A 16,461-nucleotide genomic window follows, 5' to 3' on the forward strand; every position below is an offset into this window, starting at 1 on the left:
CCCAGCCACGGAGGAACTCTACAAGTTTCAACAATTCGCCCTTCCGTGATCGATCGATCGGAGATGACAATTCACAAAAGACCATGTACCTCGAATGCTTCGATGCGTCTTCGTGTTTTTCAAATTGCTAAAAACAATGTCATTGTCATTGAAAAAGACATCTCCGTGCGACGATTCCTACGTGTATAATGGTAGGTGTCACATGAGGCAAAATCAAAATTGAAATTACCGTGAAAATTCATTACTGAGATATCGTGTTTATAATTTTATGAAAAATGTAACTATCGCAACTCGTTCGTAAGATATTGAGCAATCGCCTCCGCTTTCTTCACACGAAAATCGAACTCGTCGTGCCCGACATTACGGCGCTGCGCAGCCACAGCACTACGTACCAAATGACTGTGCTTTATATCTTTTAGGATTAAATTCTGACCATATTCCATGACTTCTATAGCTCCAAGTCAGCCAAGGGAGATATAGTAGAGCGTGCCTGCAGACATATTTCTGACACTCGATTTTTTTGATTCTCAATAAAATGCACACACCTGAGAGAGCGAATGGCGACAAACGCAGCCGCTGACAGTGTACTGCTGCCTCAGACTTTTCATATGAGGCCGGAGGTAACTATACTTAGAATTAGTTGGATCGCATTGAAAACGAATCGAATCAAGCCAACTCCACATACTCGTGGCAGAGATGGCAAGAACAAATGACCGATCGACGAGTAAGGCGATCGGTGTTGGTTTGTCGTGGCGGAAGCCATGGAAGCCGTACAGATCGTCGTACACGAGCACCTTCTGCTCCGTCAATTTCAAAGTTCTCGACCACTTTTGCGCGGATCGTATTTTTAACCTTTCCTATAACTCTTTCGTCTAACAGCTTTACAATATACTCCCTTAGTTGTCGCATACATTTCATATGGTCATTCGGCTCATGCATCCAACTCACCGTTAAACCGGCAACTGATGCTGACTCCAGCCGATAAAGCGAATGCCAATTTTAGGCCTTTGGAAGGTTGCTGGAGGTAAATATTTCACCGAATGGCAAGACCATGCATACAATACATAGAGCCCGAACAGGATGGGGCGTACATTGGGAAACTTGGGGATTTCGTCATGGCCACGTCTTCGGCACGAGAGCCGAGAGAGCCGAGGGAGCCGAGAGAGGGCGTGCGCCCCTTTATAGTGTGTGTGTGTGTGTGTGGGTTTGTAACGACGTGCGAAGGAAAGAGACAGAGTGAAGAAAAGTCTGTAGAGTAGTGGCTGCGAAGCATAATAGCGAAGGGAGTCGTAGCGTCGCTCACCTCTTTGCTGGAATAAAGCCGTTCCTGGACTGATGCGACTTAGAGAGCCGGCGACAACGTCGCCCGATGAGGAATGGTCGAGCGTCTGAAGTGCATTAGACGTTCTCCATGGGAAAGGCCATCCGACACCCACACCAACGCCGCCGACGCCGACGCCGACGCCGCCACCGGGTAGGACGGCTCCGCGTATTCCATCCGCGTCGGCAATATCGGACTGCCCGGTAACCGCATTGCTCAGGACCGAGGATGCAGTCAATCGGGATTGCTGCTGATGCTGATGCTGTTGATGCTGTTCATGAAATTGTTGTAACGTAGATGGGAAGAATACTCCTCCCACGCCGATTCCCACTGGATAGCGACCGGTAATCAAAGACGACATGAGACCTAACCTGCGGAGAACAACACCCTGTCAATTATCAGATCCTTGCTTGCAATTTTTCAAAGCAGATAGTCGGATTCGACGGTACGGAGCATGACGATCGAGCATACATGTAGTATGACGATATGCACGATCGACGCTTAGGAAGCGCAGCCTCCCCTCGCAATTTGAATATCCCATTCGATCAATGACGATTCGATGTGTTCGATGTATTCGATCGCCGAACGTCAAAATGGCAAATGTAGACAACTCGATGTCTCGATGTCTCCGGACGGAGGTACCGGTGGGCAGCTTGGACGGTTTATAGGAAGGTGCTGGATAGATTGAGGCTTCGGAAACCTTATAAGATCCCCCCCTATTCGCGAGCGACTCGCTCTAACCTGCGCGGCCAGACTGGCTACTTGCAACGGACTCGATCCGATATCTGGTTTCATCGCTGTTCATCGCTGGTTTGTACTTGCTTATTGTCGTAGAGCAAGCGGGAGGCTCTCGACGCCGCCTGAGAGACAAAGATTAAGCGCGTGAGACGCGCGATGCCCAAACTCGAGGACCAGCGAGAACCGCAACGTGTTCTAGTAATAACAATGATGACAATAATGTTGATAGTAACGTCATTATTGTCGAAGCGATGATACAGGCAAAACGGCGGGATATAGGTATTATACAGGAAAATCGGCATTGACACTTAATAAGCTGATGGGTGACGCTACGAATAACAATTTCTATTCGCCGCTTTCATCAGCTTCTCTCTGTCGGTCATGTTGATTCGTGAGTTCGTATCGGGAAGACGGAGACGAAGAAGAAATATGGAAGTGAGGTTGGAGTTGACATTTTTTTTTTTTGATACGACGATGCAAGTGACGATTGCACAAATCTAAGAACGCTACGTCCTTCTCATTTTCAACAGACATTTCCAATGTGGACTGTAAGAAATGCGATTCCAGAAGTAGCGGGCGATATCTCGTATATAACTAATTGTAAGATCGGATCGTTGACTTGACTGTTAAAGGAATGGCAAAGGTGACGTGTCGATCAACGAACGACAACCCATAATCATAATCGGCTAAAGCATACATGGTAGTGTGAAAAAGGAATAAAGACCGCTGACGGAAATGGTTGACGTTAATTTTGAGTTTATAGCTTACAAGAGATTCGAAGAGAAATTTCGATTAGCAAGGAGGCAGTAAGTAACTCGAGCTTACGGCTGCCGATGGCTTAATAATAAATTAGATAGAGAAGTTGGCTTCTTCCTTCCCCGAAGGATGCCAAGATGGAACGGGTCAGCCCGACTCTCAGGTTCAGCTAAAAGCAGTCCAAATGTTAGGAGAGCAACTCCTCGGGGGAATCTTAGGTTCCGTAAACTGGAGCACAGTTATGAATGCAACGATCCAATCCATTCGCCCATCTAACATCATCACCGTCATTCATTATGCACGTCACTCATAATTGATCTGGGGATGAGACACGCCTACCACGTGCTCCATAGGTACGAATCTCATAGTGCAAAAAACAGTAAAACTAATTCTCGTGAAACATGAAAAAAGGAAGCTAATTGTTCGATCGGAAGATTGAAAAAAAAAAAAAAGAAAGAAATGGGATTAAATTCAAGAGACACAAGTGAAAAATTGCAGCCACTACGAAGTAGGAAGGAAGGCAGCAGGAAGTGGCCAGCGAGAAGGTTTGGCATTGTCAAGGCACACATCGTGCGGTTGGTAAGTAACGGCAGTTCGAGAACGAATGAGGCTTAATCAAATGGTAAACGGGTGGAAAACAAGCACTTGGAAGCATCGGGGCGGCAGCAATAAGGGGTGCCAGTTAGGGAGTGCAAATCTGATAAAATCATCTCCAACCCTCGAGCAACCCTCACTCCCGAACTTGGGCTCTAGTAAATATATCCGATGGCACCATCCGTTGTAAGTAAAGTAAGTAACGTAAGAGGGTGGTCGTTGCTCCGGTTGTTATTAAATGAGACAGCCTAATAGGCCCATTACGGCGAGCCCCTCGGTCCATTCTCACATAATATAATCCTCCCGCTCCGAATCTCCTTTCTCTTTATCTCTCTCGTGTATTCATGCACTCGTTCGTTCGTTCGTCCGTTTGGTCTCTGTCACACACACACATTTGCACCATTACATTGGTGGCCACCAACGTCCATAGCAGTCTATCATTACCGTCGCGCGTTCTTCACTGTGCAACCTCAGCCTACCAGACTACCAGACTACCAGACTACCAGACTACCAGACTAACAGACTAACAGACTAACAGACTGTCGGGCTACTACGCGATCACCTACTGCGCGTACGTGATGACCTACCCACTATACTTTCTCGCATTGCGCACTGCACCAATTACGATACATTGCGATTATGGCCGGAGACACAGATAGTTGTAGAAAATACGATACTGCGATACTGCGAAAGCAAAGGTGTTTGAATTCGTACGTCGGTATATTCTAGGACGCAGGGTCCGACTCCAATTCCGGTGCCAATTCGATCCAAACGCACGCTCAGCGTAAATTGTTAGTAGTAAGAATTTGCGTACCTGGAGAGCATTGCGAGGTCAGCTGACGCCTGACCCATGAGAGGGTGCCCGGAATCGCTTGATTGGAACGACGAAGAGCCCGTGACCATTGGCGCACAGCCGATTCTTTGGGTGACGATCGAGCGTTGTTGCTCCGTGTGATTTCCGCCAAGCCGCTGACCTACCAGTCGAAGATTAGCCGGCGAAAGAAGTCGGCCTCCAGCAGGGCTAATTCGACCAGCCGGACTGTCTCGCGAGGCAAGAATTCGTTGGGACGTATTGGTAGTTCCAGGTACAGTGCCGGGGAGAAGGACTCCCGGCGTCGAGGAAGCCGGCACGGGGGGCGAAGACCGTTCGTCATGTTGCCGGTCGACTTCAACGGTGATGTCGGACTCGGCCGGCGGCGACTCCGGTCTTCCAAGAATGCTCGATATGCTGAAGGAGGTGTACTGTGGATTGCACGCCGGACGCAACGCGACTTTTCCAACTTCGAAAGAAAAAGAATTTCCAAGAGCGCAGCCACCTTTTCCATTCTTTTCTTGCAGCAACAGTTCAGCCGGTGTCGAGCAACTCCGCGAGCCGTCCAGTTCGAGATCCTCCTCGGACACCACCGACACCTCAATCTCGGTTTCACCCGACATTTCTTTCCCTTTTCTCCCACCCTTTTCCGCGCTCCTTTGCGAATTTCTTCACGCACTCCTTACTCTCGCCTTAACACGATCTTCCTAATCAACTAATAATTAAAATATTACATTACGAGAATCTTAATTCGGAGCCGACGATGTTCTCCAAGTTTTCGTCCGTTCTGGGATCGATGCGTTTGACACGTTCCGCTATAATCGTGCAAACGCACTTTACACGACGAGCATTTCAGTTTTCTTCAATGTCTGTCCGCACCAACATCCCCTGCAGCGTACCTACAACAGCCTTGATCAGACTTTCGGGACGTAAGTCTACCCGTCGTGTTTGACCTCTTCCGCACTATCCTTCACACTCTGACACACACTGAGTCGGTCCAGTTGCGGGGCTGTTGTGCGTTTTTGATTTCCTACGAATTCTTAGGCACTGATCGGTCTGAAGTTTCACCGGGTTACATGCTCGCTCCCACTGCTCCAATCACTTTCGACGCATCAGGCAAGCGTAAATGAGAATCCGTAATGTTAAGTTCAAAGCAGTATCCTTTGGCCAGTATGTCTATGAAAGTTTCTCGAACTCCTCGAAACGACATCGGCAGCCCGCCGTTGTGCTCCACTTATTCCCGTGTTGTTGGCTCGAAAGAAACGTTTTCAGATACACGGCCGAACGTTCGTTGAAGATTCAACGATAATGGAAAAGACCTAGGTGACGATCAAGATGAGGGTCGAGGACTTGGATAAGAAGGATAAAGAGTAAAATGAAGACAAGAATGAGGACAAGAATTTTCAGAAGGCGAAAACGGAGGTGAAAGACAAGGAGAAGAGGAAGGAAAGTGGAAAGTGAAAAGGATGGAACGGGAGAAGGAGAAAACGGAGGAAGATGAAGATGAGGAAGAAGGAGAAGGAGGAGGAGATGGAAGAGGAAGAGGAAGAGGAGGTGGTGGTGGTGGTGGAGGAGGAGGAGGAGGAGGAGGTTCACTCCGGAGATCGGCTCACGTGACTCCACACGTGTAACAAAGATGAGCCAGTGGTAGAAGCGCCTCATGATTTTTCAATATTTTAAAAAGTTCAACGCAGCATCCAGATCCGTTGGACCGTAACGTTCATCTGGCAAATATGAAGCAATCAGCGCTTAAAATCTCATTAAGGCCGTATCTGGAGCACGCATCGAGAGAGTGTTCGAGGGCTCCATTCGGAAGCTGGGGCTATTTCGCGTAGCAGCTAAGAGGAGGGATGCTGCTGCAGGTGGGTCGGCAATCAGTGCGCCTTTACGAACCTCGAAGGACATCTGGGATCTAGGAAGAGGAGGAGGAGGAGGAGGAGGAGGAGGAGGAGGAGGAGAAGGAGAAAGAGGAGAAGATGTTGGAGGTGGTGGTCGATTCGCGAGACACTGGTCGACGAAGGCTACTCGAGAGCAGCGGGCTACTCGAGCGAGTGACGAACTGTGGATGGGAACTGTGCTTGTTGTACTAACGTAAGGGTAGGAAACGCGGCACCGGAGAAACCGCAGGGCACACGGATAGTGGCACGTCTCTCGCTCACACACAGTCAGTCACACTCATAGTCACGAGGGTAGCTAAGCTCAAAGTTGAAGAGAGGATGGGGGCGGAGTTTGGCTTTCAGGGGATGGCTCTCTCGATTTCTCATAGGATGGAGGCGCGATCGATGGCATGTGCCACGTCGGAGCGTTAGGGGTAGCTTTCAGAACGAACCAATCACAATCCCGCAACCTTAACTCGAAAGATATACACTATAGAGGATCTGCCCAGTCCCGTCTCGACCCGGTCGTCCCGTAACGCACCGCACCGCACCACACCAGACCGTGTTACTTATCCATTATAACACTCCAAGATCTTGATTTAAGCCTGCAGCAGCGGTGAGCTTTTAACCAATTAGCCTTTATAGCCACCCCACTACACAGCTACCTAATCTAGTAGGTCTTATCCTGAACAGAGATGAAGGCCCATTCGTTCCTCTGCATCTACATCTACGTCAATCCGCTTCCACCTCGAACCATTTATGTACTTTTGCCTTTGACAGCACCTGCGTAATTCGACTCCAATTGCAAATCTTATGAGAATTATCCAAAGGACCTGCGTAAGTGCAGCAAGGACAATTATCTTATTAGTCAATGGGAATACATTTGTTCGGCCCCTCGTGAACATTACTGATACATGGATAATACTCACGCGGAAAGAAACACGAGAATCCTGATAGCGTGGAATAGAAAAGACGCCGTCGGAATGAAAATAGAGGAGCAGTCATCAGCTTCGATCGACGTCAATAATCCGTCCGTCGGTCTGTTCGCCTGTCCGGTCGGTCAGGTTTAACCAGGTTCTATCTTTGAAGCTCGTGTGTGATTACGGAAATTTGTTGAGATTTGGGTCAATTCGTTGGTGTTTGGAAGATTTCAGGAAAGATGCAGAATGGGTCGCCCGGGCCGACCAGTCTCTCCTCCATGCGCTGAGAGAGAGAGGGAGAGGGAGAGAGAGAGAGAGGGATAACGAGCCGTCTGCGTATTTTACTTTGTGTTCGGTGCCTAAGAGGATTATCTACTCTTGAGAGAAGTAAGTGGTGGGTATGCTTCACTTTTCACGGGGGTTGCATTGTTCCCTATTATCCGATGTGATTAGTCGATGATGCAGGTAAGCTACCGCGGGGGGTCTCCATTATGCCGCAACGAAGATTCACTCGGCCGCGAACATTTGACGCACAAATGGATCCGCCGTTCTCGTTCTCTTCACGTTCCGCCATATTGAGATATACGCGCGTATTCGCACTCACTTATACTAACAACACAGCAGTGCCTTTCTCCGAGAAGGCGCTTCAATGCGCCCGCAAGTTATTATATTTGGCAAAGGCGGAACGGAGAAAGAAAAGATACGGTTACGAAACGCGAGGACATATCGAGCAGCAAAAGCAACCGACATGTTTTAGACACGAAAAGCGAGCATTGAACCGCATCCTCATCCTTCCTTCGCTGCTTCTCTTGACGCGTACTCAGAGAGAGAGAGAGAGAGAGAGAGAGAGAGAGAGTAACCGTACTAATCGGTAGTATCCCAAAGCAGACCCGTCGGAAAGTGTGGCTGCAGCGGTAAGTAGCTCGCTGCAATAAGGAACGGCGTTCGAGCTGTGCCATAGCATCGTAAGGCTCCCATGTCCTGCAGCCCGTGTTCAGAAGCAACGACGTTCCTTCGACGCTCGGGGGACTCTAGACTGCCCTATCTTCTACGAGGAGGTGGCCCCCTCAAACTAGTATAATCGAACCGTCACCCCGCCTGACTTAATTCCGCCGCGCAAATAAACAAGATCAGTGCTCGCACGTCGATGCTCCTAAAAAGATTGCGCCGCGGCGAAAAACTAACGGGGGAGACCGAAGGGCTGAAAGTGCGACGTCGCGTCCGCCGCTGATCCGTGCGCACCGCGCCGGTGATAAGTGTTCAGATGAACTGCAAAATGAGGGCCAACGGTTGCGCGTATGACATCCGGCTAATCAGAGACTGTAAGAGGACGGGAGACTAATAGAGAGTGAAAAGGCATCAAATAAACAAACAGCGGGTGGCGAGGAGCGAGCCAGCCGAGAGAAAGAGGGGCCGGGGGCGAGATAGGGCTATTAGGGTTGGGTGTAGGCGCCGCCCCGGCTATTAGAGGGTTGTTTCACCCCACCCTGCGTAACAGTGCGCGAATGTCGGGCTTTGCGTGTATTCTCATAGAACGGCGCCCGTGTAGCGAATGTGAACCTGTGTCTGGTTCGTTGCCATGGCAACGGCAGTGCTCGCGGGAGATGCCTTTAATAGGTATCTTTGGCCGAGATGGGGATGAGTTTGCGCGATGTCTTTTCCCTGTGTGCGTAGGTGGCCAAAGAGGGCTCCTCTCCTCTCTTTACGCTCGTGTGCACCTAACCGTGCGAGGGTGTGTCAGCCGTGCCAGCGGCAGCAGCGACTCTCTCTCTCTCTCTCTCTCTCTCTCTCTCTCTCTCTCTCTCTCTCTCTCGACCACCTACTCTGCTACACGGCGTTCTAACGGTAATAAAAGGTGCTGCCGACAATGATGTGGTCTCCTCGTTAAAGTATTGTTCTTATCGTTGTTATTATTGACGATTCGATGAGTTTACGAGTGCCGCGTGCGCGAACGGTCGAGTAAACGATGCTGCGTGTCCCCTGGTCGCCGACTATCAGCGACTGTCACCAAGAAGACGGCCAAGTACAGCACCACGCAGAGCACGGTGCACGCACACGAGATACTGGAGCAAACTGTACAACTGCGAGAAGGAACGAACGAGTCACTCAATGAAGTTAACGCGCATGTACAATGTGTACTTGCGACTATACATTAGTATACATTTCAGCGTCGGAGCGAGTGAAGAGAAAAATCCGAGAAAGCCGCGACAGCTCGTCTAAATGCTAATGGCCTTATTGGCTGCGACTGGAAGTCCGAGATTTCGATTCGAGTTCCCGTGAGCATCGACTGCGCGTCACTCTCACAGTCCAATCAACCTGAGCCTGTGTTCCTCCAATTGTCGCTTGATGCTCGGCAGTTCTTGCACGAGATTTTCTTATTAGGTAACAGGCTAGTTGGCTGTTCAGGGTAGAGGTATAAGGGACACGGCCATACGTGTCTTGCGTGTTACGTGTGCGCCAGGCGGTCTCTGCGCGTATACGCACGTGTAGGAACGTCAAGCGACGACACGGAAACGGCAGAGTGCTGCACTTGTGTCGCAGCAACAATAGCGATAACTGTTTTCGTAAAAGTGCCAGAGTCAGGGCCCATGAGAGTGCCCATGAGAAGCGAGGAGGACAAATAATTGAACAGCCGAGCGAAGCTACTCGATAATTATGATGCGCGAGAGACGCGCCGATTAACGAAATACAAAGAGAATATGAGCTCGCGTTTCTAACGGGGTAGCTGGCATCCGTGAGGGTCGCGTGGCCAGGAGAGCCCTTCTAATTATCGATAATAGTGCGACGCAGGATAGGGCCAGCGAACGTGGCTACCGGGCGGATGGGGGATGGCGGTGCTGCTGGATTCGTAGAGTAATAGGGCCTGTAGTGTAGAGACTGTAGAGAGAAGAAAGCTCTTCACTTTTTCTAAACAACAAAGCATTCTTCCCGGCACCCTACCGTGTCCGCTACCCCGATAATCATTTACTTTCGCTGGAGGCCACTACTCGTCACAATGGCCAAGTTATCCATCCACTCGGCTACTTGCCCGCTCACCGAACGCCCGAGGCGCTTATTTCCTCCTCTCACTACTCCTCGCCCCCGTCGCCCTTCATCCTTCATCCTTCATCCTTCATCCTTCATCCTTCATCCTTCACTCTTTACTCCCGCAACGCCAATCTTCAATCTATTCCGATGGCACGTGGGACTGGTCGTGCGCCTCATTCTCGGCTGAAAGCCTATTACTCTATATTTGTTTGAAGCGGTAACAGTGCACAGACATCGTCGCGTAATCGTTGCGTCGGACAAATATTCGGCTAACCGAGAGTTTCAGTCCCGCCTTAATCGGGCCGCCACTTGGTTAATCCGGTGATCTTAGGTGGAGTGGGTGCGCCTCCCTCGCCCCCTGGGACTCCATTAAAAGGGCCAAAGAATCCCAATAGGGACATTATCGAACGTACGCGAATGGTTATAACTGGATGGCTGGATGGCTGGATGGCTGGATGGCTGAATGGATGAATGTATGCTGCGTGACACCAGCGCATGGTCTTGCCTCAGTGAACACACATGTCGCGCGGCGATGAACATACTCGCGCCCAAATGCTACCACTCTTTGCAGAAGCAAGCCTAGGCCGAGCGAGAAAAACATTCAGCCAAACTTTTACGTTCTATCGCTCTCTATACACGCAGAGAATTTTTCATTAACTTTTCGTGCGAAATTCACAGGTACAGTTAACATAGAATAGAAGCACCGTAGGACATCTCGGCGTTCCCTCATCTTTTACCGAAAAGGCCAAATATTTTTAATGACATCGAAGACAAATTTTACGATGTACACAATAACTTCTAGAAACGAACGTCTTCACCGTGCTCCATGGTAAAATTTTTAATGGTTCGTACATTTATACTACCGTCTAAAGTTGAACCTTCATTTCACATAGAATTTGTGATCTATCGAAGAAACGACATATATTTCACTCGTGGATGGAGTATACTATGTATAACGTAATAGACATTCAGGTTATAACTTAAATAATAATAAAGACATTTGTCGCATATTTATTATTTTCTTACGGTGAAAGAGTTTAAAATGTTTCAACGATGTACAACTAGTTATATCGATTAATGATGCAACTTTACAATACTATTTTACCTATCTAGTGCGAATGAGTGTAATACACGAGTGTCAAGTGCGAGCACACGAGCCGTTGGCTGAGTGCACTAAGAGTCTTATGCTCATTCGTTGATAGCTATAGATACAACAGGTTTTGTAACAAATGCTCAACGAAGACGCCGTCTGGCAGACATACTGAGACTTTGACAATAGTCAAATTCGGAAACTAATCGCATTCCGATTGGTCGAGATCCTTATAGCCAATAACTCTTATCCTTTCCCTCGAGTCGTCCCTTTAATTTAAACTAAATCGAGAGCGTTCCTCAGCAAATCGGGAGATCCTCCACGGGCACTTGCCCGGGGCATCGGGCGACAGCTGGGCACCGCATCCACAACTCGGGTCAGGAGGTTCCTTTCCTGTCCTTAATCGTATCAAAACTCCACTGTCCCCTCTAGAAGAGCCCCTTGCCACTCTCCAGCAGGGGACCGGTATCTCGGCCGGACCTCTGCCGATCTGTGGAGACACGTTTCCGTCGGGTACACCATCCTCTACCGGGGGCAACTCGGTAGGCCGAGATCTCAACTAAAGAACAAGAAAGATCTCTCGAGAGGATTCGCGTAACCGCACGAATCAATCCGAGAGCGTAGCTTCCGAGCAGAGTGGCGACTAAAAAGGAACCAGAAAGCGAGACTGTTATCTGAATCGGTAACTGCAATCGTCTTGTGACCGTAAGTCAAAAAACCACGTCACAGGACATTGATTACCTTTTTCTTCTCTGAATGTGCTGTGCCTTAAACTTAACTGTACTTTGATGAATTATTATGAAATTAAGAGATCTTATGTTCGGAAATGCCACAATGTCCTACGATCGCCGTAATTTTCAGGGTAATATTTAATGAAAAATTCTCTCTCCATGTAGGATGATCATGATTGTACTCGCGGTTTTAACAGAACAAATTAAGTTTCGACGGGTTCAATGGAACAGAAAAGAAAAAAGAAACAATTTGCAGGACACTTGTAAATCATTCAGAAAACAGATAAAGTGCGCCAACACGTACATCCAGTCGGCACTCTGACGTTATTGAAGTTAAAAAATATCAGGGCGCAAAAAAAAAGGGAACATCGAAACTCGTGGGTCGAGTAGCAGAGAAAATATGAGCAAAGAACTCTAGCCGGTCGATACCCTATAAGAATACGAGGTGTTAGACAAGCTGTAACTTTCAGATCCGGATTAGAATAAATCGACTAACATTTTCTTGTTCGCACCCTTCGCCTTCTTGCCCATCGCCCACACTCTCACCACCGTCCTCGTCGTCGCAACAGTCGGAACCCAGAATCCAGAATCGAGAAGTCACTGCAGTCACCAGTCGCCAACTCTCCCCTCGGCCGCCAGCTATTTGCCAGCTATTTTCTCTGACCCTCTGCCCCCTCTGCCCCCTCTGCCCCCTCTGCTCATGAATCTTGGTGACGTTTCCCTCCTTTCTCGCTTCTCCAATTCCCTTTCGAGCTTCAATCCCTGCCATCCGGTCTTTGAGGCTCCCCCCTCCCCCTCCCCCCTCTATAGGGCTCAGCCACCTTTATCCTCCCTTGAATATCACCTCCGAACACCCTCCCAAGTTGAATAAAGTTTTTACGATTTCCTGAGGTCTGTTTCGAGAGCTTTCTGCCCGCTTTCCGTCTACCCCTCGCCATGGCTTCGGATAATCTCGTGTATCTGTCGGCTAAGGTGGCTATAAGTTCGTTCACGCAGTCTATCTCACAGTCAGACGTACATCCAGATCGATCTCTGTAACTCTGACGCTCATCGACGTTAAGCGAAAAAAAAAAAAGAAAAAACACAACTCTTTATTCATTTTTGAAGTTATCTTCTGCGAGCAAGCGTATTTTTGGAAAGGCTGCACCTGCATTTCTTCTCGTTGGCAGAGTATTTGTCTCATCGGAAAGATACACAAAGAAACTGCCACTTTGTGAAAGGACGAGCATTACAGCATGCTAAACGGATAATTAGGTAACGCTGTCGGACGGCCCGAAGAACAGTCAAATTGTAATAGATTGTGTGAAGCTTCGTCGAGTGCTATCACCGTTGCCTGAAAATTTAAATAGGGTGGGCATCTTATAGGATACGGTGACTCGCGAGTCTGGATGTAGCCGACACCTGCAACCATAGACCTTACCCATTGACATGGTATATACTTTATATTCTGCATGTCGAAAAGACGAAAGTATGTACAGAGGCACCAAATACACAAATGCATGCACAGTCTATTTGTATTCAGTCAAAGTTAACCCTAGCGCAATTGCACTAGTCGATTTCAATTTTTTCAACCACGAGTGAGACTTACTGTTAGTCTCGCAGGCCAGCATTGGCTGTCTCTTTGTTATCGAGTAACCGTTAGCCGGTATCAACGTGGCCATCGGATATGTCGCATGTAAAAAACGTCGACTGAATATCAAGAGATAAAATATATATCGACAGCATAAAATATTCTAGGCATCTTACTAGATTTTGGTGTGCCATATGTACGTACATACACCCGTAGATCGAGTTACCGCCTGAAATTGGTATGCTGCCAATGCACCGAAAGATGGCGTTGACTACTAAATGAAACACCAATGATGAATGGCATATACATTCGCGACTATATCCATCCATGAAAAGCACCGCGACATGGAAATCGTCATTGTCAGCAGAAAGTAGTGATCCTCTGAAACGCCATCCGTCGCAAAAGTAGAGAACGGTCGGTAAGTAAGCACCGTAAGCTTCCTTTGAGCATACATGGGCTGTCTGTAATCGCAATCAGCAGCATTCGATAAGTCAACCTGTGTGTTGGTGGTACGGTCCAGTCGTAAAGACTCAAATTGACCAACCGTTAGCAATTGGAACCGAAATTACTGACTGTATCTTGTTATGGCAACCGACGAGTAGTAATAAAGTCCTACTGTACTTTGTCGTGTCATCATGGTTTTTGCGGGGATAACAGTGAGCAAGAGAAAAGACGCTCATGGGATAACGCATCTAAATGACCAGCAGTTCCTTTGGCCGACTATAAATAGGCTAGACATGTCTGTTTTTTTCTTTTTTTTCCCTTATGCATCGCCATTTTGATATGTCATTTATACTACATATATCGAAGCATATCGTTTCAATGGGTAGTTCATTCATAGGTGTATGCGACTCCCAGGCTCGTCTGTCACCATATCCCATAAGATGCTCAGTCTACTCACCCCTTTAGTCAACGTCATAACTGTTTCTAGAAAGCCTGGCAGGTAAGGAAATTAAAAGGAAAATCGAGTAAGTTTCTTGCATCGAGCGTATAAGGTGCAGAGCCGTTGAGCGCAAGCCTTGCAGCGCGCAGTTGTCATAGGGCGCAAGTCGTAGAGCAGGTATGTAGGCAAGTCCAATTGGAGTGCAAGTGCAATTCCATGCACATCGAAACTATGAATCGTACGTAAGAGACTTCGTAATACGAGCCTAAACCATCTCACCGATAGAAGGCGCGTGGCGCTATGCGCCTTGCGCCTTACATCCGGTGCAAGAAATCAAGTCAATCGAAAACTCCATCGGATCACAGCCAACTGGTGGACGCTCACATTTTTACATGTAGCATATTACGCATAGAGTGAAGGAAAGATTCGCTCAGAAGAATGTACATGGAATGTTCAGCGCTGTCGTCTTAACGGTGCAGGCGTTGAAAGAAGGGGTTGCCAGTCAAAGTGTAAAGCCGAGAATCCCCTATATAAATGTCAAGTTCGTCTTTCGGCTTTTCGGCTCTAACCCCTTCCGTCGCTCGCCCCTACCACAATATACCCTCTTGTTTCTTGAGCTCTCGCTTTCCCTTCGTGTCAGCGCACGACGTTCGGGTCCCGCTCCCGGATTTCTTCATCAATATCTATCTATCGGGCTACGAGCGCTCCCGAGTACATATAACGTAACATGGGAACTTTTGGCAAACCGCGAAGCAGGCTGAGAGAAGGAACAACCAACAAGGTCTGACTAACGGACTTGACTCCATTGACTAAGAGTGATGGTTCTCGTTAATAGGAAACAGGCTCGTACAGTTAGGTGTATCGTGCACGAAACAGCAATTTAGGCGCTAGAGAATGTGACCTCTTGTGGGCCACGCCGATTCTCGAGCGACCCTTAGAGAACTCGCAATAACTGTTCGGCATTAAGCGAGTAACGTCTGAGAAAATATAAGGTGACTATATGTATATATATATGTATACGCCAGGTGACGGAGACTGGCGATCGCCGAAACCGCACGTCATCATCACTCGCATTCTGCAGTCATAAACGCATCGCGACAGGATCCCCGTTGCAAGTCGTCTTACGGTTCAAAGGCTTTAATTGCTTTTTTATCTTTTCTTTTGTATTTTATTTGAAAATTCAAGCTTCAAGTGAACTCGAGAAAGGAATAAGGTATATATGACGATCCATTCAAGATTCTTTTTCTTAGTTTTTCGTTTTTTATTGTTTACAACGATTCGCCTGTCACGCGTGTGCTCTTGGGACGAAATACGGGATCGATTTTTGAATTTTGGTCAAATGATTGACGGGACGTGGCTGGCGTCCAGGCACCGAGAGCTTGAGTGACAGCGACTGTTGGGCCATTGCTGGGGGTGGATTTCGCGACAAAGAAGCTAGCCGAGTCGATTACGAGGTACGCTTCGTTGGAAACGCTACCTTGGCAACGTAACGACTACTGCGATACCTATCAATGCGCTCGTGTTCTCTCCCTTTGTCGGAAAGAGCGCAGGGATAATCAAGAAGAAGAGCAAACGAAGATACCGTCGCACGACCATCGCCTTCTGGTCGCAGTAGGCGCGCCAATTCAGGATGCGTTGGAGTCTTTCGAGCGATGCATGAAATCTTTGTAAATTCTTATAAGATTGAGAAAAACGTGTGGGGGGAAGGTGCGCGTACGCAATCGTATGCGCAGCGCGTCTGTTAATGTGCGTAAGAAAGGCGTGGAGGAGAGTGTGAGAGTGCCTTCGGTAGAAGTCGAGAGAGAGTCGGGAGATGGATGGGAAGTGGATGGGAGAGGGAGAGGGAGAGGGAGAGGGAGAGGGAGAGGAATGGAGACGACCGTGAGGGAGAAGCGCGCGGTAGCTAAAGATAACGCCTTGTATTCGATCGATCGAATCCGCAGTGCTTTTGTTCGCATCCATTCCGCGCTCTATCCGATTTAACTACGGTCCTCCGGCTCGGGCCGAACTGGAACGAGAAGGGCCGAGTCTCTCGTCTCTCGTGAGAGAATTCTCTTTATCTTGTTTAAGCCAAAGTGCACCGAGAGCGAGCCTGGCTCCCCGACCTTGCGTATACAAACACAGAGCGTCGTGGCGAATGCGC

At 48.4% G+C, this 16,461-nt stretch overlaps 1 protein-coding gene across 1 annotated transcript in view; it reads right to left on the reverse strand.

The window, feature by feature from the left end:
* LOC107263011 overlaps positions 1–5,767 on the reverse strand; it is an 11,395-nt gene extending 5,628 nt beyond the window's left edge. Inside the window, exons 1-2 of the mRNA XM_015729793.2 lie at positions 4,224–5,767; positions 1,304–1,692 (exon numbers count right to left, since the gene is read on the reverse strand). Coding sequence (XP_015585279.1) covers positions 1,304–1,692; positions 4,224–4,843 — 1,009 coding nt within the window. The 5' untranslated portion in view covers positions 4,844–5,767. The remainder of the gene's footprint in view (positions 1–1,303; positions 1,693–4,223) is intronic.
* Between the last annotated feature and the right edge of the window lie 10,694 nt (positions 5,768–16,461).

Source organism: Cephus cinctus, unplaced genomic scaffold (assembly GCF_000341935.2).
Source record: "Cephus cinctus unplaced genomic scaffold, Ccin1 Ccin1_scaffold0132, whole genome shotgun sequence".
NCBI lineage: Eukaryota > Metazoa > Arthropoda > Insecta > Hymenoptera > Cephidae > Cephus > Cephus cinctus.